The 26149-nt window shown below is 29.1% G+C and overlaps 1 protein-coding gene across 1 annotated transcript; it reads left to right on the plus strand.

The window, feature by feature from the left end:
• Positions 1–1187: 1187 nt before the first annotated feature.
• On the plus strand, positions 1188–25802 carry LOC107437541 (uncharacterized). The gene is made up of 7 exons (XM_016049594.3): positions 1188–1570; positions 3088–4897; positions 9757–10004; positions 10131–10297; positions 13528–13738; positions 17239–17382; positions 25480–25802. Exons 1-7 carry the CDS (start codon positions 1532–1534, stop codon positions 25636–25638), a joined length of 2778 nt encoding a protein of 925 aa, XP_015905080.2. The 5' UTR covers positions 1188–1531; the 3' UTR covers positions 25639–25802.
• Positions 25803–26149: the final 347 nt, after the last annotated feature.

A 26149-nucleotide genomic window follows, 5' to 3' on the forward strand; every position in this document is an offset into this window, starting at 1 on the left:
AATTTTTTTTTCCAATGCCCACCTGGGGAATGACGTTTCATCAATACAGGCATCTGAAAGGAAGATTTGTTGGCACTCTTTCAGGGGCACTATGTTAGGTGGGCCAACGTTGCTCCCCCACTGGGAACAGATAGTACAGAGTATGAAAGAGCATCTATGCCTTGACCGGGATACGATCCGGGATAAAGATGTAAGGCCAGTTCCCCGACCCCTTACACAGATCGATCGCTTTGATTTGAATTTAAATTGTTGGGAATTATAATAATAAATGCTTATTCTCATTTATGAAGCAGATTTTACCACCTTTTTTTAACTCACTTAGCATGAGAAATATTTATAAACAATAAAATGAGAAATATTTGCAGGTCATTAAAATTGCACAAAAATATAGAGTAAACTAATGTTTTTCAGCATTTTCGTTGTTTCAATATTTTTATAATTACTACTTTTATTTACCTTCCCATTCTGCCTCATATCTGGGGTGGGAAGGGGTACCTAATTTTCAGTATAAATTTTTTAATGAAAAAAGTTGTAATCTGCTATTTTCTTAAAATAGAGATGGCTAAGCTGACATAATCTCACTTACTTGTTCTGTGGAAATTCAGCAATAATCAATCAGTTATTGAAATCAGGGAATAAGAATACATTTCAATTTGATGAAAATATGAATCGCTTAATGGGACTGGCGCAAATGATAATTGATTGGTTTATTCCACTCGAGTGATATAGTTCAATCTTTGGTTTGGGCATCTCTATATCATGGTATTTTTAAGAATATAAGAATAATATATTGGTAGAAAAACTTTGAATTCTTTCATGTAACTATTTTTTATTTTAAAAACATATTTCAAGGTAAATACACAGCTCCGCCTCGACTTTCCTTCTTAAAGAAAGCAAATAATTTCAGAAATAAAAAGAGAATCCTTATAAATGGGACACATAACCATGAATTTAAGAGAAAGTTATAACTCCTCCACTCACCTCTTTGAGAACACTAATAGATTATAAACGAGATGAATCTATTCATCCATTTTTGTGATTTATAATAATTTTTCAGACATGGCGGACAAAATTTTTCTTCTTTGTTTGTCTAGGTTTGGAATACCGTTTTTGATGTTAGCGCCATCTGTGATTCTGTTAATTTTATTTAGATCTTTTGTTAAGAATAAGTTTTAGTTCTTTGAGAATGGCAACGATTGCGCGCCTAAACCTAAACTTGGCAGCTATACGAAATTTTTAATTGTGTAGATCGGATGTGAAATATAAATGAAATATGATTTTAATTACTCTTTTAGGAATACCGGCATATAGTTTTTTCGATTATCTATTGCCGTAACAACATCTGCTATATTTTAGTTTAGGTTTATTATTACTGGTTGTAATGTTTTGTTCCATGGATTTTCTCTCCTGACAATGTCCTTTTGACAAGATTCTCAACAAATGACGTTGATGTTGTGTGTTTCTTATTGATAATCAATTTTAGAAACTTGGCAATCAATTATTTTATTATAATTTATTATTATTTATTGAAATGAATTCTAATAAATACTCTAAATACATGAAGAAAAAGGTGAGAAATCTATTGCGTAGTGATTTGCTTAAGGTTATTGTACTTAGCGTAATATATTGATCATTATATAATGGTTATAATAATCATTAAATTTATTTGATTTAAATTTTTTTATTCTTATGCCGTCATTTTTCAGTATTTTAATTAATTATGAAGTTTTTTTATTTGATGGGCACGTGCATATACTTTAATGATAAAGTCATTAAGAGAAGTTGACAATCATAATAATATATTTATGCATGTAATTTTTGTTTATAACAGAATAAAAATTATTCATAACACTTCATATTTTTAAATAGTGTTTATTTTTAAAATCTGAAATGTTGATTTTAAATACTATATTAAATACTATGCTGTTTTATTTGTTATGTTGTAGTTAGCAAGTTTAATAGTAGCTATAAGAGAATTACTTTTTATCTGACTCTATATAAACAGAACTTACAGCAAACGTAAAATCATATAAAAGATTTCTGCCGGAGAATAAAATAATATTTTTCAATTAGATTGGAAAATTTATATAGCCTTAATTAGCGTAAGAGATTGATGAACTCATGCTAATGAGGTACATATGCTGTTTAAAAATGGTTTAAATCCAAAATCTAGGGTTAAATCCTTCTCCCTTCATTTAAATAGCAGCATGTTAACATCTCATATTTGAGTGCCTAGTTGAATGAATTTAATTATGTTATATAATATTTTATTTTCAATTTTTTCTCTATGTAACAATCATCATCCATGACAATGATTTCAAGATGAAAAGCATTACCACACTTTTCAATAAATCTGATATTTTGAATATTGATAAATTTTTTGACCAGTTTTTAATTTTAAAACTTTTTTTTGATTAAATATCTTCTGTAAATAAAAAAAAATATATAGTTTAATTTGCATTTTTCTATTAGTTTAATTGAAACAATGTTTTTGTAAGATAAATTTCTTATAAAGTTTTGAACTTTTCTGAAAATTTATGTAATCTTTCCTTAATGGCGAGACATCCCAGTGGGGGCCTTGGCCTTTCTTAGATNTCTGTAGTTATGATTTAATAATTAAAATGATTAATAATAATTATGATTCAATGATAATTGAAGTAACTGCAAACTTTCAAAGACAAGTGCAACAAGGGGGTTTCATTGCTATCTTTCCTTTCCCATATAAATCTATGTATTGACAGCAATGACAAACTAAATAAAAAGAGTTGAAAATAACAAAAGTTTAAGAAATCCACTGTAGAGTTTGGGGGAAAAAATAAAGAATGGTTGAGGAAGGAAAGGGTATGGAGTCTATTACATCAGGGCACTAATTTACTTCAGGGGCAACAGGGTGGATTATTTTGATTAAAAGGGCAACAGGGTGCTGCGCCCTGTTTACCCTGCCTGGAGTGAGCTCTGTTAATTTACGAATTAAAAATAATTCTAGAGTATACAGCTTTGTCATCTTTAATATTCTTGCATTTAATTTTTTAAAATCTGTTAAAAATTTTTATAACTGGCGTATTTTTAATTTCTTATATTTTTCAGATATTGCCTACTTTCATCATGGGGCAGAAAAATGCTACAGTGTCTAACCCTCAGTCTTCTTGCTCAATCTTTAGTGTAGATGAAGATGTCCGAATAGTTGTTGAAAATGGTGATGATTCTGTGTTTTCCACTACAATGCCTTTAGATAAAAACCTTGAACTCTCTCAAAAAACCTACTCCAAAAGAAATCCTCTCAGTTTTCCTCCTAGTTTGACGCCTTCAAATGAGCCATTTAAATTTTCAGTTATTCCTGAAATTCCATCATTTTCCTCTGATTCTTCGCAGTCCACTGCAAATGTTAAAAAAAAGCGAGGATTGGGTGGAAAATTTCAAACTGGTGTTCCTAGGAAGATTCTCAAAGCAGATATTGCCCCAAAAGATAAATCTAACCCAGTCTCTTACCGTACTAGACCAAGAGAAAAGATCGTATGCCTCGACAGTGAAGCTTCTTCAGACTCTGATATTGAAGTTGTCGAGATTAAAGTCGTTAACCCAAATGCCTTAAATTCGCAATCAATGAACGGTATCATGAGGAGATCTATTAAAAAAGAACCAGGTTCAGACAATAAGAGAAAGACTGAATTGTCTAAGAAGAAATCTGAGCCGAATCACCTTCAAGTTACCAAATCTTGCTATATGGCTGCAAGTAATGAACTGATTGTCAACGAAGCCGACACTGCTCCTTACATGCCAAATAATCCTAATATGTTTCCTGACGTGTTGACTTCTACAAAGTGGTTAAATTCCACGAGTAGTGCCGAAGAAGCCTCTCAGAAAAACAATAATCGTGTCTCGGTCGGAAAACAAGTGGCTTCTTCGACTGCCAACGTAAAACCTTCGCTTATACAAGAAGTAAAGTTAATGGATGTTAAAACGTTGAAAAAGCGAAGTGAATTAAAATGCTTGTATCAGAATTTAGAAGAAATTTCTTGGACACAATCCACTAGTTTCAAGAATCTGCTTCGGAATCCGGAATACATAAGACATTCAGATCGAAGCAAGTGCAGAGTGACTGGGACCGGTAAAAATCTTAAAGAAATTCCCCATAAGCCTGCTGCTGTTTCTGGTGTGAAAAAAATCCCTGAAATTAAAGCTGGCTTGAGAAATCGCAAGCTAGTTAATGTTAAAACTAATAAAAAATTAGTTAAGTTAGCTCCTAAAATTAAATATAATAAATATAATAAATTTAGTGCTAATAAGTTGTCCGCACCTAAATTGAATAAAAAAGCTCAAGCAAATGTAGCTAAACTGTCTCAAAAAGGTAGCAAAATAACAAAAGCACCAAAAGCTGGCACCAAAATAAAGGCTGCTGAACTTAAAATTAAAAAAAGTCCGAGTGAAAAAGTTGAAGAGACCAAGCTCAAAAAACAGGATCTCGATAATGATTGTGAAAAACTGAAAGTGAAGGCAAAAGCAGAAACTCCTAAATCAAATGGTGATGTTAAAATAAAGCCTTCTATACTTGCTAAAGATAAAATGTTAACTCTCTCAAAACCAAAGGTTGAAATATCTAAAGCATCTAGTAGTGGTGTACATCACAATGAGTGTAGTTCAAGTGATCCGTGCATCATGTGTGATGTGATGCCCACCAAGGAGGATAGTCTCGAAAAACCAAATCAGCAGACGAACCTCTTTTCCAAGCGTTTCGGAATGCTTCAAAAGTACAAGAAAAAGGATCATGTGTATTCGACGGTTCAGAAAGGGCCGCAGTGCCGTGTGCACATTGAACCATTGGAGCCCTCTAGTTTACGAAATACAGAGTATTATGATGATTATCGGAAACAGTACTTCAATCAAGCACTTCGCAAAGGTAAGACATGTTATTTTTGAAATTAAAAGTCTCTGTTGTACAGTGTTCTGACTCCACTTATTTATAAAAATTTAAGTTAGCTTCTCTTTCATTGTACTCATTTAGGTTATCTATTTTAAAGCAGGGTTTGTTCATTTAAATCGAATGATTTATTCAGAGCTCATTCTAGGCAGAAAAAAGGGCAGGGTGCAAAAGTTTAAAAAAGGGGCATTATTATTCTAAAAAGGCAATAATTTCTTCATATGGGCTTTACACGTTCTATTAAAAAACATTGTAGATTATAAAAAGAAGTTTTTTTTTTTTTTACTTTACTAAAAGTAGCAAAGCAATCATATTAATTACTAACTTTTATTAATAAATTCACATATATATCAAGTTAATGAGCTAATTAGCGTAGTAATTTATTTAAAATGCATGCATATATTAATAAATGTATGTTTTTAAGTGTTTGTAGTTATGATTTAATAATTAAAATGATTAATAATAATTATGATTTAAGTAACTGCAAACTTTCAATGACAAGTGCAACAAAGGGGTGTGATGGCTATTTTTCCCATATAAATCTATGTATTGACAGCAACGACAAACTAAATAAAACGAATTGAAAACAACAAATGTTTAAGAAATCCATTCTAGAGCTTGGGGGAAAATAAAGAAAGGTTGAGGAAAGAAAGGGCAAAAAGGGTATGAGTCTATTACATCAGGGCAACAGGGTGGATTCTTTTGACTAATAGGGCAGCAGGGTGCTGCACCCTGTTTACCCTGCCTAGAATGAGCTCTATATTAATTTAAAAGTTAAAAAACAGTTTTTTAAGTTATTGATACTTTTATTAATTTCTTTTCTTAGTTTTAAAATTTATTTTAAATAAATTGTCGCATTAATTAATTTTAGTTAATGAAATTAATTTCGTTCTTGGTGTGTTTTAAAATCCAACACGTTTGAAATTACATTTTTAAAAATCTTTTGATTCTTGAGATCGAAAGTACAGATTAGCTGTCTTAATATAGATTTGCATAGCTGTAGATAGTAATTAATAAACATGAATTTTTTTTCACACAAAACCGTAATGTTAATTAAAATTCTACCTTTTGATTGAAAAAGCATGGAATTAAATGGTAATGGTAATTGGTGGAAAATGTATATTTTCAAAGCTTGAGGTCATCTTAAAAAGAAATTACCCTAATGTGCCAAAAATAGGGTTTACATTCTTTATTTCATCTAGTCTTTAAATTTCAATCATGTATTTGTTTCAAAATGGTTGCTATGCATTCAAAGCTATGTATTATTATGAAAAATTGTTTTGGTAGTTAGAGCTTCTAAAATATTGCTATAATATAGTTTTAATATTAATTTAATTTTGAATAAACATTTATTAAGTTTTTTAATCATAAATCAAAGTTCTTACAGTGTATTAGAATAAAAAAAAATCTAATTTGATTAAAAAAAATCAGATTTAAATAACAAAAATCAGATTTTTATTTTTTAAAAAAAATCACGAACTTTGTTATAAAGCTTGTATGCCTCCAACTTATTACTTTGTGAAGATATCAAAGATCAGACAAGCTAAGAAAAACTTTAATGTTCTGCATCTCTAAGCAAGCTAAGTTAGACCACTTTTCAGATTAGACCTTCTGTTTCTGCACACTAAAATTTTATTGTTCAAATTATTTATCCTAATTTTATTTTTTAAAGCTCTAGTTTCTCATGAATTATCGTTTTTATAGTAAAGAACAAAATATTTTTATAATTAGTGTAAGTATGTAAAATTTATTCATGACTGTTCTTAGCAGAAATTCTACAGCTCAGCAGTGAAGTGCTAAAAATTATTTTTAATCTCAGATTTAAAAAAAAAAAAAATCACAGCAACTGAAAATTATTTTTCATTTCAGATTTTTTAGAAAAAAAACAAACCTAAAATATTACTTAGAGGAGAAATTTAAAAATTATTTTTAATTCTTAAAGTTATTAATACTTTTCGTTTCAGGTCCGTTACAAAATTTGTTTGTCAATCTGCAAATATATAATGAAAGAAAAGTAACTTTCAAAAATTCTAAATTACTACTCTTTAAAGAACCGAAAATTTTAAAAATGAATTTAAACAGCTTGAAAAATTTAAAAAAATAAATATATGCTTAATTTTTGAAAACTTTAATTGCCTGTTTAAAAACTGTATAGGTACTTATTACAATTTTTAAAGTTTTAATAATTCTTTTAATTTAAAAGTGTGTAAATATTTTAATTAATGTAACGAATTCTGAACAAAATTTTTTATCTTAATATAGTAACTGTCTGACTAAATAAATGTGTCGCAAATAATCGCATAAATAATGGTCGCAAATAAATGTGAATTAAGATGATAGTAAATTTTGCTACTAGGATGACTGTTAGGTTAAGTTTCTGTCTCTTTCTAGTCACTCTGCTAATGGAAATGGTGTCAAATTTCAGTAAAAAAATCCATGTTTTTTTTCTAAAGTGTGTTTATCTAATTTTTTAATTTTCCTATTTGTAATAATTAGCAGTAACTCCTTCATAGTAAAGATATTATCTCTAACATAATATTTATTTTTATCATTATATTTGGTATAATGATGTTATGGCAAGATTGATATTTGCATTGAAAATTGTTTATATTTAATGATGTGATAAATTTGGCAGATTTGTAATTGTGTAGATGAAAAAGATGATATAATGACAGATTTGTAATTGTGCAGAGGAAAAAAAATATGAAAAAGATGATTGACTTAATTCTTGGTGTTATTGATGCTTCGTATTTCTACGTTTTCCGTGAAGATTAGTTTATGAAATTTTGGTTTTAAGATTAAATTTTTTGTTTGCACCAAAAATATTATTATGGACATTACTATGTTTTGAAAGTGAAATTCTCTATTGTAAAAGTTGTTTGGATATCAAATGTTTTTGTTGGTTTGTGGTTATCTGCACCTACATATGCTTCAGAATTGTGTACCATGACTTTTAAAGGTGAATATGCATTGGGTGCATTCAGAAGAAAAGTGCTTCAAAGTATTTTGATGGTGTTCAAATTAACGGACTATGGAAAAGGAGATCTATCAATGAATGTTACCACCTTTATAAAGAAAATGACACCAAATATATCGAAATTAGAAGGATGAAATGGGACGGTCATCTAATGTGGTCACACCAGATGAATGTACGGCGAGATAATTTTTTTTTTATGACTAGGCAAATTGGGAATCGACCGTCTGATTCTGTGGATAAGGACTTCCTCATACTGAACTGTAAATACTGGAGAACTGTTGCTAAGAACAGGCCAGGATGGTAGAGAATCCTCAAGAAGACCAGGGCCCTTCCTGGGCTATTGCACTAATGATGATGTTCGTTTATGTTTTTGATTCTAAGTTATTGAAGTTATTATGAAGAGTTGTAATTTTGGCTGAAATAATTTGTTAGCTAGGGATGTAATTATTAAAGAATTGCTTAAGAAGTTCATATTTTATAAGAATTGTGTGAGAAACTTGCGTGATTTATTAGAAACCTGGTAGAACAAATGCATTTATGAGATAATGTCAAGATACAATGTTTTTAGGTGAGTTAAATAATAATCAAAAATTGGCAGATTATTACTCACATTGAAAGCTTTAGATTTTAAAGATATCACATATCTAACAATGGCATGATTAAATTATAAATAAAATTTATTGTGGATCTAATTATCTAAATATTCATATTATATATCTATATTATATTTTTATGAAAAGTTTACCGTAAAGCTTAAAGTAAATAAATTTTAAAAAAATGTGTTTCTCTACCCCAAAAATTTCTTTTACTCTGCATCTATGATAATAGTTCCTCCAAACACTTAAGATGAAATTTCCATCGTGCTTATTTGTCTTTCATCTTTGATGGAACAATCTCAAATTTTGGGAATCATGGATTGGAGTTCCATTTATTTTTGTGGGGCCTTTCATAAATTTTAGATTAAATTGAAAAAGAATGTAATGCCCTGCTGTAGCAGTTGTAGTCAATAAATAGCTGGTTTTATTTTTGAACACATGTCTGAAACCAATTTATAACATTGGATACAATCTCCAACCAATACACCTAATATAGTAGAATGTCATTCTGCAGAATCTTAGCAAACGACAAATACAGGTATTCAACAAATGTGAATCAACATGAAATATTCAAAATGTATGAAAAGTAATTAAAATTCAAAATGGGTCCAAAGCAAGAAAGAAATAATATTCACAATTTATGTGTTGCAATAAGTATAAAAGAATTATGCATGTAATGCAAAAATATTTACAATGCAAAAAAGAAAAAAGAAGCTAACATTTTGGTTGGAATGCGCTCTTTTTTCCTCAGCACAAATAATACATATTTGACAACAAGATAGCTATTTATTTTTGTGTGAAAGTTCCTCCATGTCCCAAAGGCTTTGATGCCTTTTGCAATTGTTATGGTTCCATTTCACCTTCTATTTTGCACTTTTTCAGCTCCTGCAACCATTTCTTACACTGATAATATCAGAAATTTTAACATTTTCATCAATTGAAGCATGCCAAATGTGCTGTTTGTTTGAGACACTTTCCCTTAACTCTAATGAAACCTCATTTTCTTCATCAGGAGTTATTGTCATTCTTCTAATAACTTCAATATTTTTAAATGTCTGTAGAATTTGAGCAATGAGCATGAAAATTTGCTAGTTTTAACATACAAACGTGAATTATTGACATTTTAGGAATAGCATTTGTGATGTGACCTTTAAACCAAGACTACATATGGGAAAACAAAAAGAAGTGGGGAATTTTTTGTTGTAAGGTTTTGCTGTTGAAGTAATGATTTTATTAATAATGTTATAATTTTTTTTATATTTCAGCCATGGAAAAGAGGGAACCCAATTACATTGCAACTGTTCTTCAGGAATTTTGTGATTCTTACATGAATCCAACTTTGGAAGATAAAGTGTCCAAAAAGAGGAAACCTGACGAAGAAGCACTCAGATCCAGTGCTCGACAAATAGGAGGTTCTCTGCGCTATAAAGAAATAGTCGTAAAGAAACACCAGAACTATATGCAAGTTATTTTAGTTCCCAATGGTGTAAAGAAGAATTCTTTGTCCATTGAAGTAAGCTGATTTTTTGTTTTGTTTTTAACTGTTGGTGTTTAGCACCATCACTTATTTCTAGGTACTACATTTTAAGTGTGTCATTCGATTGTAGTTCAAGTTGTGAGTATATTTATTTCTCTGCAGGCTATTAAAGAATTGCGGGATGCATTTCTGTTAGCAAAGAAAGATTTAAAGTGTAAAGCAGTTCTCTTGAACAGTAGTGGCTCTTATTTCTGCACTGGTATTGATCTCTCTCAGCTTATAGGGCCCAACAAAAAACAGACTTGTGAAGAAATGGCTTCTGTTATTAGGTAATAAGTTTTATTTTCTGTTGTCATTTTATTAGATATCTGTTTGTTTACATAATAAGAAATAAGTTCTTGTCAGATCTGTGGTAAAAATTATTTGATTGAATTTATTGGTTATTTGTTACTCAATATTCTTAGTGATATTTCATTGTATGCATTAAAAATTTCTAATAAGGGATGGCAATTTCTTCATTGTGGGAGTAAAATCAGCTTGGAATCTATTCTTCCAATCCAAGTCAAAAAAAGAATGAAAGAGACCCCTTTTTTAAAAAAAAGTTTTTGATTGCTATCAAGTTTAATTATTTAAATTTAATCTATTCCAATAGCACTTATTTCTAAGCACTTGTATTAGTCATTTCATCCACTTTGTCTAGTTCCTTCGATTGTCTTGGAAGGAATATGTTTCTTCTGGGCTAAGTGCCCTCTTATGAAGAGCCAGTGTTTGCATGTATATGACTTACATAATGGATGATTTAAGTCAAGATATAATCACTTGCCAGGTTTTTGGTCTGTACTACATACTAAGAATTTTCAGTGTTTGTATCCTTGGTTATCTAGGATGCATCCAAATATGCACTTTTATTTATGTGTTCTGTAGCATGTTTCTATTAATTAAGGTTCTCGCTAGTATGGCGACAATTGTTGCCAATTGTTCTACAAACATCTCTAAATTGATACGCATAGATGACAAATTTGTCGCTTTGAAATATTATATGTTTGGAATTTTCAAAATCGTGACAAAAAGTGACTAAAACTGCCTTAAAGTGTCCAAAACCTTAAACATTGAGCAAAGGTAAAATTTTTATATGTGTAACCATTGTACATATAATAATTACATATATTAATAAATATTTGATACTTTTTATACAATTTGCTTTAACTTATTAAAGGAAAANAAACCCAATTTTCCCCGGGTTTTTTCAAATAAAACCCAATTTTCCCCGGGTTTTTTCAATAAAACCCAGGCAGGTTGGGTTTTTTCAAAAATCCCCGGGTTTTTTCAAACCCTGTCTGTACTACATACTAAGAATTTTCAGTGTTTGTATCCTTGGTTATCTAGGATGCATCCAAATATGCAGTTTTATTCATGTGTTCTGTAGCATGTTTCTATTAATTAAGGTTCTCGCTAGTATTGTTGCCAATAGTAATTGTTGCCAATTGTTCTACAAACATCTCTAAAATGATACGCATAGATGACAAATTTGTCGCTTTGAAATATGTTTGGAATTTTCAAAATCGTGACAAAATATGACTAAAACTGCCTTAAAGTGTCCAAAATCTTAAACATTGAGAGAAGGTAAAAATTCTATATGTATAACCATTGTACATATAATAATTACATATATTAATAAATATTTGATACTTTTTATACAATTTGCTTTAACTTATTAAAGGAAAAGATTTATAACTTTTGAAGCTCTGTAATTCATTGAACAACGAAAATGAACAACTTATCAATTAAATATGAATAAATATGTTTTTAATACTGATAAATCATGTTTTTGCATAAGGATAAATAAATTCAAAAATAAAAGTAATAATAAACTTTTTTAATAAACTTGTCTGTTTCTTGTTCAAAAATTAAACTTTTATTTTTACCTATATTATTTTTAAAATTGTGGCATAATTTGAGTAAAAAGGTTCTGAACTGTTTCAGACAAAGGGGTTTTGAATAGGACAGTTTAAACCCTGTTTTTTTAACCGTGGATTAATCCATTCTGTCCTAAACCTTGCCAACTCTGATTTAAAACTCTTTATGTGATGCCAGTTATCAAGTTCCTGGAGTTGGAAAAGTTTGAAACGGGTTGCTTTAATGGAATTAAAATTACACTGTAAACTCCCGTGTAACTATGTAATTCAACCATAAATCAATAAGAAATTCAGTTTTTCCCCCTCAAATTTGTCTACCATATTAAGTTTTTGGACCACTAAATAAAAATCTAGGTGATTCTAATTGACCATTAAATGTTCATTGCTGGTGTGAACGAACCCTATTTATAATGCTTGTAACAGATTTGTTCCAGTATTGTTTTTCTCATTAAAGATACGCTATCTTTTTGCTTTACTAAGTTTCTGCACCTCTATTGCTAAGAACTTAGCAGAGATTCATCCTTGCTGATGTGACAAGCATTGATAGAAACATGTTATTGAATGTAAGACTAGTTTGTATTTGTCCCGGATGACTGAGGGTGCACGCATCGAACATTTATATCTGTAGTTTATATGGTGTATTTGGAGAGTGTTCATATCTTTACATGCATCACCCATCTTTGTGCATTTTATATTAGTAATCAACCAGTCTTTATGGAATTTGACAAATCATTTAGGTTAAAACTGTATTTGAAATTTTATAATTTATAAAATAAAGTCATTCTCAGAATATAAATGAGTTTTAAACCGTAATAAAATTATCGAGTACATCGAAACTGTAAATGAAATAAGAAATATTAAATTTCTTGTTCATAACTTGTCTGCAGAACACAAGAAGTCGAATCTTTAGACTGTCGTGCCTCATTGTTCCCCAACATTCCAGGCTTGTAGTTTGTAAAAAAGTATACTGGCATTTTTGATTGAGTATATAATTGAAATATTGTACTTAAAACTAAAAAAAAAAAATGTTATAAGCTGTAATGTATTCTAAATTGAAATTATATGCTTGTGCCCAGAGTATTAGGCTACATCTGTTTAAAATACATATCAAAATAGACGTATCAAAATACATATCAAATTTTACGCTGTTATACTTTATGAATCAACCCATTTATTCAATCAATCATCAGCTTATGGAGCCGTTTTGTATTAAGCTACGGAATCAAATGTTTATTTTGTGTTTTACTAATAACTACTTTTTATGCTTTTTGAGATTTTTTCATTATGTCTTCAAATCAATATGTCATATCTATAGCGCTGCCATAAATCATATAATGAAACAAAAATCATAAATTAATCTATATATTTGTAGGTTTAGGTATTAAAAATTTGTTTGCTAGTTTTCAGAATTGAGTATTATATTTAACAATGTGCTCCTCAAAAGACTTTAAGATATTAAAGTTGGATTTCATTTATAGAATCTAATTGTTGACAAACTTGTTAGTAATTAATTGTATTCAATGATTCTTTAATTTCTATTCCATAATTTTTTTCTAAAATTACTAATTTATAATAATTTGAAATTGTAGTATATGTTTTAATGAAGTTCAATAGAAAATGGTATTTTTTTCTTCTTTTTCCAGAGAACTTGTTCTTGTTCTGAGCACATTCACAAAACCCATTATAGCTGCAGTGAATGGAGCAGCTGTCGGCTTTGGTGTATCGCTTCTAACCTATTGTGATATTGTCTTTGCCAGTGACAAAGCAACTTTCTGCGTTCCTTCCCTTAGTATCGGATATGTACCTGAAGGTGGACTTACTCTTACACTTCCTCAAATTATTGGAAATTCTCGGGTATGAACATTTTTTAAAATTAATGTGTATATTTGGTGAAATATTTTAGAAATAATTTTGATTGTGTAAAGCCAGGCTTATATAAAATTTTTTATGAACGTAGCATTTCTATTAAAAAAATTTCTGTATGCATTGATTAACTCTTTTAACTAGTTTCCGCCTTTTCATCGCCATCTCATTTTGGAACTTTATGCAGAACTTTGTATATAAAGTTTTTACAGAACTTTGTATATAAAAACTAAACACTATTCATACCACAGGGATGAGTTAGGTTAAAAAACTAAAAAGCCAATTACAGAAATCTATAAAGTTATGTGCAAAAACACTTTATAAAAGTAAAATAGTTGAAAAAATACCTGATATTTGAGCAAGAAAAAGGTGTAAGTAGGAATCGTTTGTCCACATAATGTTATCAACGTTTAAATAAAAATATCAATGGGAGATTATATTTATTTGTTTAAATTATGTGAATACAAATATCTACATTTAATTTAATAAATTGCGTGAATACGAATCTCGGTGTTTGATTTTAAAATCGTGTCAATGCAAAACCTCATTGTTTGATTTTTCAATTGTGTAAATATGAATTTCGATGTAAAATTAAAAAAAAAAACTATACTGAACTTGAATACGAATCATAATAGTGGCTTTAAAATCTTATGAATCCGATACATATTAATTGATCTAAAATTGTGGAAATATGAAACATGTTGCATGATCTTAAGTTGTGTGAATAGGAATTAAGATGTGTAATTTTAAATCATGTGATTGTAATTTTAAATAGCGTTTGCATTGGTAGGAAAAGTCAGAAAGAAAATTTTTTCTCAGGAATTTGAAAAATATAAACTTTCTTTGAATAGGCAATTTTTTCTTCTTTCTTTTTTAGTAATAGTAAAAGGATTTCTGCGATGATAAACAAATTTTCCGTGAACGGAGTTCTCATTCGTGTATCTTATACAGCTTAAAAGAACAGAAAAATGTACTATTTGTTTATTCCAGATATGCCAATTCGCTCTGGAAAAGCAGATAAATATTTTTGAGTGGTAGCCTTTTAATATGTGATTCTTGGTTTGATAAATTTGATTAATAGGGCATTACCACACCCAGGGTTCATTCTAGACTAAAAAAAGGGCAGGGTGCTAAAAATTGAAAAGGGCACTATACTTTTAAAAAAAAGGGCAGCAAGTTTAAAAAAGGACATTGCATTTTATAAAAAGGGCAGATATCTTAACCTTCTTTGCATAGTTAAAATGAATAATTATATATAAGTTTACTTTTATCACTANTCATCTCTGTGATTCTGAAGATTTGTGGTTGACTGTTTGACAAAACCGCTCAGGATGGAAATTGTTATTAATGAATATCCTATGATTTTTTGTGTGTGTGATTTCTGTAATCTTTTAATGAATTGATGCAGAATCAGTTTAAATAAGCAAATCAATTAAAGACCTTGGTCTTAAACAGTTTATAATAACATAATCATCTAAATTTAGACTTGAATTTGTATAGATTATGCTTTTTTTAAAAAATGTAATACCTTTAAAACATTTAATGTGTTGTGATACATGGGTGCCACTCTTTATTCCTGGGGACTGAAAATAGTCTATAGAAAATCAGTAGATTAAGTTTTATAAATTAATGTCTATTTTTAAAATTTTTTATTTTTTGAATTATAGAGAGATAGGCCAAAACATAAATAATGATGAAATGAAAAATAGGTTGAGTTAAGTATAGCTTCATGAAAAAATTAGTGGTTTATTATACAATGATTGATGTAAAAAGAGGATCAAGGTTAGCTGTTATTTTTATCTTGTTTGCTGTAAAAAATAAATTAATAAAATATGAAGAAACAATGCTCGATAATTGATTTAATATATAAGTCCTTATCATAGAAAGGTACATTTTGCAGTCAGTGAGCTATAAATTTCTGAAAATTCTAGTAAACAACTCTTGATTGTGTTAATTGATCAAAAATATAAGTGCAGTTTTGAAATGTTTTTTAAAGTGACACCCATGNAGGGCGCATTCAATTATATCAGGGCGGGATAAAAGGAGTAAAGGGCAATAGGGCGGATATTTCATATCAAAAGGGCATACGGGGCGGGCCGCCCCGTAAACCCCGCTTAGAATGAACCCTGCCACACCACTACTTTTAAATAATTCAAAGGTATATGTGATATACCACTTAGTTAGGCTATGTTTAGTTTTTTTTAAAAAGTTCGCAAAATTAACCAAAAATCTGCAAAATTTAGTTAGCACTTCTCTATTATTTTTAAAAAATGCATTGTCGAGTCTAGAGCAGTTGTCATCTCTGTGATTCTGAAGATTTGTGGTTGACTGTTTGACAAAATCGCTCAGGATGGAAATTGTTATTAATGAATATCCTATGACTTTTTTTGTGTGTGATTTCTGTAATCTTTTAATGAATTGATGCAGAATCGGTTTAAATAAGCAAATCAATTAAAGACCTTGGTCTTAAACAGTTCATAATAACATAATAATCTAAATTTAGACTTGAATTTGTATAAATTATGCTTTTTTTAAAAAATGTAATACCTTTAAAACATTTAATGTGTCATTATACATGGGTGCTACTCTTTATTCCTGGGGACTGAACATAGTCTATAGAAAATCAGTAGATTAAGTTTCATAAATTAATGTCTATTTTTTTTTTATTTTGAATATTAAAATTTCTGTTTCTCCTTAAATTTAGCAAATTTTTTCTGTTAAATGAAAATTACATTTTAATGTAAACATTGTTGATTTTCATAAATATTGCAAAATGATCAAGTAATGATGTAGATCATTAATGAAAGAATGAGATTGAACTTCAATGCCTGTTTGCTTTGACGATATTTGTACTATTGTTGTATCTAAAAATTTTTTTTTTCTCCGAACTTTTGACTTGCTGTCAAAAGTTAAATTGAGATTATTATCTTTTTTTAAAATTTTTTATTTTTTAAATTATAGAGATAGGCCAAAACATAAATAATGAGGAAATGAAAAATAAGTTGAGTTAAGTATAGCTTCATGAAAAAATTAGTGGTTTATTATACAATGATTGATGTAAAAAGAGGATCAAGGTTAGCTGTTATTTTTATCTTGTTTGCTGTAAAAAATAAATTAATAAAATATGAAGAAACAATGCTCGATAATTGATTTAATATATAAGTCCTTATCATAGAAAGGTACATTTTGCAGTCAGTGAGCTATAAATTTCTGAAAATTCTAGTAAACAACTCTTGATTGTGTTAAATGATCAAAAATATAAGTTCAGTTTTGAAATGTTTTTTAGAGTGACACCCATGGTGATCTAGTTAATAATTCTTAGAAAAGAAATCTGATTTCAATAAATTTATCTTAGTTTAATCCAAAAGATAAGTTTTTTTTTTAGAATTTAAATTTCTTTACCCTTTGTAATAGATGGTATTAAACTCATTTAATGGGAAAAGTTTTTTGAATTTCCTCAGTTTTAATAGATTTGTGTGATTATTTTTCAGTGTTGTGAAATGTTGCTGCAGGGATCGAGATTAACAGCGTCTCAGGCTCATCAAAAAGGTCTCGTTTCTGAAGTACTGTGGCCATCCAGATTTATGAATGAAGTTATGCCTCGTGTGCTGGCTGTTATATCACAACCATTGCCAGTAAGTCATTAACTCATAGAAATTTTCAGGAATGCCAACTATATTCACAACAAAGTTAACCTTTTAATTTTCATAAAGACTTAATACACCCTTTTTTTCTTTATGAATTTCACTCTTGTTCATTTTCGCATCTTTCCCATCATGCAGGTGCAATGTATAAAATTAAATTAAACTATTATACAAAATTGAACAGGGGTATTTCATCAGAAATTTCTTTTATTGATTCCCTAATTGCAGAATTAATACAAAATGAAATATTTCTTTTTTGAAACTATTTTTGTCTTTTTTATATATAATGTATTTCTATTATCTTTAATGCAATTTTTTTCCCTGTATTGTAGTGTTATATTTTTTAATTGCCATAAAATATACAATAAATGTATAAATTACAAATATTAATTTTTAGTGGTTCACTGTATATTTTGACCACGACACTGCCAGTACATACTGCTATATTAGACTAGAATTTTTTAAAAACACATCTGATAAAGTCAGAGAATTTTATTCTTCTATTTAAGTAGCAACACTGTAGTTAGTTCATCATTGTGCTGTATGGTATAAAAAACCGATGATGAGCTATACTCTTCATTTTACAGGAATGTGATAATTTTGTTAGTGAGTATCTAGCAGGGTTTAAGCTGAGTCTAAAAATTCATTAGCAAAAAAGCTAAAATCTGAAAAAAAGTTTTAGCAAAATGCTAAAATGCCATTAGGCTTATAAAATTACTTTATATCAAACAAGTACTGTAAGTTATCTGACAAAGAATAGCTTAATGTACAAGNTATTTCTATTATCTTGAATGCAATTTTTTTCCCTGTATTGTAGTGTTATATTTTTTAATTGACATAAAATATACAATAAATGTATAAATTACAAACATTAATTTTTAGTGGTTCACTGTATAGTTTGACCACGACACTGCCAGTTCATACTGCTGTATTAGACTAGAATTTTTTAAAAACATATCTGATGAAGTCAGAGGATTTTATTCTTCTATTTAAGTAACACTGTAGTTAGTTCATCATTGTGCTGTATGGTATGAAAAACCAATGATAACATATACTCTTCATTTTACAGGAATGTGTTAATTTTGTTTGTAAGTATCTAGTATGATAGGTTTGGTTGGCATAGTTTGCCCCTAAACAAATTCTGCACTTATTTTCATGTGAAAAAGTATACAAATAAAAAGAAACCAAAAGAATTTTGATGCACAGACTGCTAATAAAATATGCGTTGAGGTCTCATTTTCAAATACTAAAAAATGCCTCTAATTTATATTTTTTTAGTTGACAAATTTTTACAATATTATCTTACATGTTAGGCTTTACATGTTAGCACAAAATGTTTCAGCATTACCAACTTATTTGGTACTAAATTTTTTTTATTTAGTCATGTAGTATGTGCATCAATGTTTTTTTTTTTCATTCTGCCGAGGACCTCAAACAATATGTAGTTAAAGTGCTCCTTGTAATTTTAATAACTTTTATTCTGCATAATTGTTTGGGATACAATATCCAGAGTATGCTTGTCCTTGAAAGAGAAATTCTTTTACTGGATTCAAGTGTCTGTCTCTTAAAATACAGAGGTGTTTAGTTGGGCAAGTGCATGTGTGGTAGGTTTCATAAGATTCAGCTGTTATATGTCCACAAAAGTCACCAGATTTGCATGTTCTATGCTGTAAGAAAATCAAAGTTAGCAATAAACCTGTCTTGGTTACAATCAGAGGTTTATTTAGATAATGATTTAAGTAAACTTATTATTTTTTTAAGGAAAAAAAAATACTTGATTGATTTTAAAGAGAAACCATCAATATCAAAAGTTATGAAGTATTTTAATGTGCGATTTTAAATTTTTTCTTGATTTTCATAGAGGAAAAACATTGTTTTTCATGGATAAGACTTGGAAAATTAGTAATGAAGTTAAAAAAAAAATTAAACATTGGAAATAAAAACTATTGTTGTACTAAAATTTAGTAAATAAAAGTGGTAATGCTGAATTAAACTTATTCAATAAAAAGAATAACCATACTAAATGGATTTCATTCATTACAGGCTGGGGCATATTTTCATAATATTAGAATTCAAAAAGTAAAAAATTAAGTTTAAAAAAAAGTAATTTTTCAAATTTCCTTCTTTTGTTCCCTCTCCTGTAATGCTTGGCATAATTTACATTACTTTAAAGTGGCAAATTTTAATTTAAAAAAAATTCTGCTTAAAATTTTTTGTATTAGGGGGGAGGGGAGATGGATAGTCTAATGATTTGCCTCTAAAGTCACTCACAAAAGCTTTGTGATTAAAATGCTCGGAGTATCTATGGTACTTAGAGTTTAAATATGCATTTTTTTCTTTTACGTTTTTGTATTTAAACTAAAGATTCCTTTTTTGCAATCCCTATTCCTTTGGTTTTTTGAACCAGTTTTAACATGTTACAATGGTGGCATGTTCATGGGTGCAACTCTTCAGTCCTGAGGGCTGAAATCAAACTTTAAAAAAGATCCTGTGAATTGAATGATGTTCTCTGATTAATATATCTTTCCAATTTGTTTTTTAAATGAAGTTTTTGACAAAAAAATTTCCTTATGAAATGTAAAAATTTTTTTTTTGTTAGAATAAATAAAAAATATATTACTTTTTTGAAAACATTTTTATTTTTCATAATTCATGCAAAATGATGAATTAATGACATCACATCACCTTGACTGATTTTCTACATTTACTTGTGTAAATAAAATTTGTACTGTTGAATTCGCTTGAGTTTTGTATTTTTTCTCTCAACATTTTCAGATGCTTTGTAAAGCTAACTTAGGATTATTTTTTAAAAAATGATCTAGGACAAAACATAAATGATGAAGTGAAAAATAAATAGGATATAAATGGGTCCAAGAAAAATTTTGAATTCAGCAATTTATGTAAAATTATGTACAAAGTTAGCTGTTATTTTAAAACCAAACAACATGCTTTTACAATTTAAATAATTTCTAGTAGAATTTTATCAATAATAATGAGAAAAAAACTTTATTTTTCTTAAAAAAAATGTATGGATGTTAATTTTAATAATTAATCTAAATGAAGAATAAACTTGAATGTTAATAAATTTTATCGAAAATGTATTTAGTCTGAAAATAATTCAATTCAAAAAATTATTCTTTTTAAATATATTTCATAAAAGCACTAACTACTTAATTAAATTCAATTCTTTATTAAATTCAATCCTTCAATCCTTGGTTCATTTTATTTTAAATGGAAAAGGTATTATTTGGCAATTCTACATTTGGTTCCCTTTTTTTTTCTCTTTCTTCTGAGTTATCAGTTCTGATAGATATAAGTTCTCCGAAAAAAAAACAACAACAACAAAATCTCTAATGCACATTATTTTATGTTAATACATGTAAATCTATAGTTCTGTTACCCTGAATGACCGAAATCAAGACTGTCGACTTTCACCGGTGAATCTTAACATTAATTAATCTTAATTTGGTGAATTTTAATATCTGCTTGGGATAGATTAGGAGAAGCATCAGTGTTCGGAGTATCGGTTAAATGCATATCGGGCAGTAGCACTGAACCTTAAAAAAACATTGATGTAGGGTAAACCAGGCGAATGAATATTGGGCAGTGGCACTTAACTAGACCTATTATATATTTTGGACATTAACCAAAGTCACTATGCGATTGTCAATATTATTCACTTGTGGAAGCCAAGAACAATCTATTTTGGACATTAACAGTTCTATTGTTTATATTGAGAGTATGAAGGTAAATTAAGCTTTTAGCATATGAACTTACATTATTGGTACTTCAATAAAAGTTTGATAAAGTTTTTAATAAAATGCAGTAGAATAGTAATTTATATTAGAACAATTTGAAACTTTATTGGTTAATATAAATCTGAGATTTCAAAATAGTTAATAATGCAAGTAACATTAAATGATGTGATAGCTTATGCTTTCCTATTTTCGTGAAGATTTGCAATCTTCAATAGTACAATTTTTAAAAAAATGCTGTAACACACCAATTTTATTTCAAAACGCAACATTTAAAAACCTGCTCTTATCAGTTGACAAACTTTTCCTCTCCTCTTTAAAAAAAAAAAGTGTTGATCTACTAAATCAAATAATTTCAATTTGGTGGTCTACACGGAAAGATTGGTGAGCATTACTCAAAACAATGATGAGAAAAGTTCTTTCATTAGACAAACTACTTTAATTTTAAAATAGTGAAAAGTAATTTTTAAAGAATTTTACCGAATACTTACTGGAATGCATGCAAAATATTGCCCAGTTTTGTCTTCATAAAGTCTTCTATAGAAATTACCATTTCCACAAAAACAATGGATTGTTATAGTTCCATTGGTGACAACTTCTGCTGCTAATGTGGTCTCTCCTTCACATTGTTTTAGTTCTCCAACTTCAGTACAGAACTTCAAAAAAGACAATAGAAACAGGAAACTTATTAAATTTGTTATTTTCTGCAGTGCTTTCTTTTTTTTTTCTTTTCAAGTGAAGCTTTTGAAAATTTCATTAAATTAGTTTGTGTAGTAAATAATTTTTTTTCAAAAATTTTGATTGAATATTTATATTAGTTATCCCTACTGAAAGTTATAACATTGTGTTAGAAAACTAAATGTGCATTTGTTTTTATTTCAAGTTTTAATTTAAAAGAAAAAAGTAGTTTTTTTAAATTTATTGTTTGAATTATTTGTAGAGTAAAGTTTCAAGCAAGTGAAGCTAAAAATAGACCTGTTTGTTATATTTATATATATATGCATGTTTCTAATGGTTTCTACAGTTAATGAAGGAAACTCAATTTACAATTGATTTTTTTTAAACAAAATACTGGATTGATTATTCTGCAAACTTATAACTAACTTTAAAATTGAGTAATTATATCTTTTTGTAAATATTCCGAAGTATGGTGTTTAAGGAAAAAAGTATAAATAAAATATATTTTCAAACATCCTATATGCTATAAAAATTAGTTATCAATTTTAATCATGACTTTCTTTATTTTGTACACTTGGTTTCATAAAAGTAGCATACACAGGTTGTTTCGAAATGTTTACCCTTAATATGTTTAATAATATAATTTTTAGAATTTTTGTCAGATTAAGTGGGAGGTTTCAATTTAATTCTTAACTGAGAAGCAGCAAATTTAAATCTAAAATGTTGTCTTAATGTTTCGTAATGTCTTAATGGATGATTGAATGAGTCCTGTAAATTGGGTTGCGATGTGTGTGTGAAGTCATTTTTTTTGGCTTCAGATGGTGCTACTAAAAACAAGAAACACACCCTTTGTCTTAAATTTGCTTGGTTCCCCAAGCAGGCTTGTTGGGATGGCAAGTAGACAATTGAAACAACATGGTTTGAAAATGTTTTGTTTGAAATATTTTAGTGGTTCTCCTAAATGTATGAGAAAGTGGGAGATCTGAACATCCAGATTTCTTCTCATGTTTATACTTATGGTAGGAATTTATTTGAATTTCAATTCAGATTTCATATCTGGCAGGGAAAAGGGTTGTTTAGTTAAAAAAATAAATTGTGATACCTTCAGCTGAGCCCTTGCATTGAAGGTTATTGTCTTCTTGTCTTCACTCCATTCTGGTGGGCAATCCGTTCTGTCAGAACACTTGCAGAGTCTGTGGGTGAGGGGGGTGAGCCAGAACCTCTTGTGGATGACATTGCAAGCCTCTTTGGGACCTCCACACAATGGTAGATTTCTTTCAGAGGTGGCCTACGACACAGAATTATATTATTTGCCTGTTGCACTTTCTAGTAGGGTTTCTATTGAACCCTTTGTGATCCTATTGAGTTTATACTCTGAATTAGTTTTTGTGGAATGAGCATAAAAAACAGAATAATGAAATTAGAAATTTATAAAAGCGTTGTGATACTTGTAAATACAATTTATAAAATATTTTGAATTTTATCTAGTAACGCCAGTTTAAGAGGATGCTATACCGTGAAAGAAATCCTTTATGGCACATATACAAGTATTTTAAAATTGAATGTTTAAAAAAAAGTGAGTACAGGTAAAAACTACAAACTTTCAAATGCTGCTCATTTTTTCCCTTTAAAATATCAAAAGGCAAACAAATTATAGGAGGATTACGTAGTGTGGAAGTTATCCTGTAGCCTACCTTTTGATATTAAATTCCCCCCCCCCCTGCATTAGAAACTTCCTTTACCTAAACACAATATTTTCCCCACAGGGCCTTAGAAATGGACACTGGTTAGAGATGGTTCTTTAGTGTGGTAAATGTGCGAGTAGACCGCACATTTGACTGCAACAGTTACAACAGTGGTCAGAAAAAACATTATTTTTGTAGTTTATGCTACAACTACTTTTATTTTAAAATGTAGTGACTACGAACTACTTTGGAATTGTAGTAACTACTTTAAGAAAGCGAACTTTGCTGGAGAATTTAATTTACTCCTTTGTTCAAAATTGGCTTATATTTATTCATATGTACAGTTTGTAAATCCAAAATAGCATTTTCGAATTTGTTCATTTAATCTTCAACTTTTTATGCATTTCTCGACAGCGAATATTTAATTTAAGAAAGGCGAAATTTGAAATTTTAATTGTTTAATGCTCTTTCAGTTCCTCTAAAAAATCAAGTACATCGGAAATATGTTCCCTTCCTTTTACAGAACATCAATATTTCAGGAGTGTAATTCACATTTGAAAGTGTGATCAAAATAATTAATTATCTATTTTTCGAAATGGCTGGTTTAAATATAAGTTATACGGTATTCTAAGTACGTAATTCCTGTCAACGCTCAGCTGCAGCCACAGGGTCATTTTCATTTAATTCGTAGACGGACCCACAAAGATTTGTGCCTATCTAATTCGAAAAATTAATTGCGATAAAGCCGCATTTTTTACTAAACTATCGTTAAAAGTAGTTTCCAGGAATCTCTATAAACTACTGTTTTTGTCGTATCGCACTACAAACTACGATAACAGGGTGCGAAGCGTTTCTAAAAAGTGCTTATTTTCGTTTTTAAAAGCCCTTAAAGGTGCTTTTTTCGTTGGTAGTTTTTAAAAAAGTATTTAATTTTCCCTTTATTGATTTTCGCCACGCATTATGCGAAAAGACACTTCATATTGTCCTTACATACGGTCCTTACCATATGAGAACTCCATTCGTTTTATGATTCAAAATTTTACGATTTTTGACAATTGTCAAAAACTATGCCTTTTTTTTTAAGCATGACGGTTAAATCCGGATAAAACCATCAATTGTCGAAAACTTGGCAACCCTGCCTTATTATATTTTCTTAAAAGTGCTTAAAAATATTCTTGAGTGCTTGAAAAGTGCTTATTTTTTGTTGAAAAATTTGGCTACGCACCCTTTAAAAAAAGTAGACTTCATTAGTTATACTACTTTTGCGCTGCTACATCCGACCACTTAGTTAAAAAAAAACTTAGTCGTCTGAGAATAGATTTACAACTCGAAAAGTTTTATCAAATTTTTAGTCTATGATACATTTTGGTAGTTAGATGAATGCTTTTGTACCATCATTTTAACTCAGTATCTAAAATGCATTTTATTTTGCTATCTTTAGTTCAAAGTAATAAAAAAAAAGAAAGTCCTAGAGATACTGGGTTTCTTTTGTAGCATTATTCTTTAATTAAAATTTAAATTATTTTCTACACTCAGTAGATCAGCTACAGTGAATCTGTAATATTTTAAACTTGGTTTATATCATTCTTAAAGTGTAAATTCCTAGTTATCTACAGAGTGCAATTTTAATAAATCGCCCCCTGAAAACCTTAGCTAATAGGGAATAACCCATAGTAGATAGTTTCCTGTTTTAGCTAACACTAAAATTTAAAGTCTTATCAGAAGAATCTCAGTTATGTTTTCATACTGATTTTGTTTTACACCTCCTTAGCGAGATGCTTGTTACAAGGCAACGAAATTCTGGTGTTGCAATATAACCTTCAAATAAAAAAAAATAGCTATCATCTTTAAAGTATTGTAAATTAAAAGTAAAACTCACCCCATTAGCATAAATGATATACGATTGCACAGTTGAAATCCAATAAAGAAAGGTAAACAATGTGATCTGACTTCGCATCTTTCTTTTGCAGGTGATGGAGGCAACGAAACTTCTGGTGCGCGCCAATATTTGGGATAAATTGAGATCCCACATGGATGTGGAACGTCGACTCCTCGTCAATCATTGGCTGGCTCCTCAATGCCAAGAAAATATTAAACGGGTCCTGCGTCTGGATTCGCTCATCGATTGAAAGATTATCTGTTTTATTTCAACCACCCTTTTTTTCCCCTTCCTTTTCTTCTTCCTCCTGACTAAAATAAATAGTGAACGTTGCACGTTAATGCTTATATTATTAATGTTTTACTTTTTTTCCTCTATTGTATTTTGGAAAATAAAGACTTTAGTTTTCTTAAATGTGTGTCAGTTGTCTCTTCTGCATACGAAGCATGTCGAAAATTGAAATCTAATATGCCAGAGAAGAGTTTCTAAATTGTTAGGATATCTTTCTATTGGAGGGACGGACGAAATAAATCAAAATTTGATGGATTTCTGTACTTTAGCTTGATTAACAGGAAATTTCCTTCTGTATTTTAGTTTTTAAAAAAGTTATTATTTTTTTTTTGACACTTGAATTTTATGTCTTTGTATTCTATCATTTTTTCCCCTCCATTTTATTATATAAACGCCGTTGAACATTGTATTTTAGTTTTTAAAAAAGTTATTATTTTTTATGACACTTGAATTTTATGTCTTTGTATTCT

This window comes from Parasteatoda tepidariorum, chromosome 10 (assembly GCF_043381705.1).
Source record: "Parasteatoda tepidariorum isolate YZ-2023 chromosome 10, CAS_Ptep_4.0, whole genome shotgun sequence".
Classification (NCBI taxonomy): domain Eukaryota; kingdom Metazoa; phylum Arthropoda; class Arachnida; order Araneae; family Theridiidae; genus Parasteatoda; species Parasteatoda tepidariorum.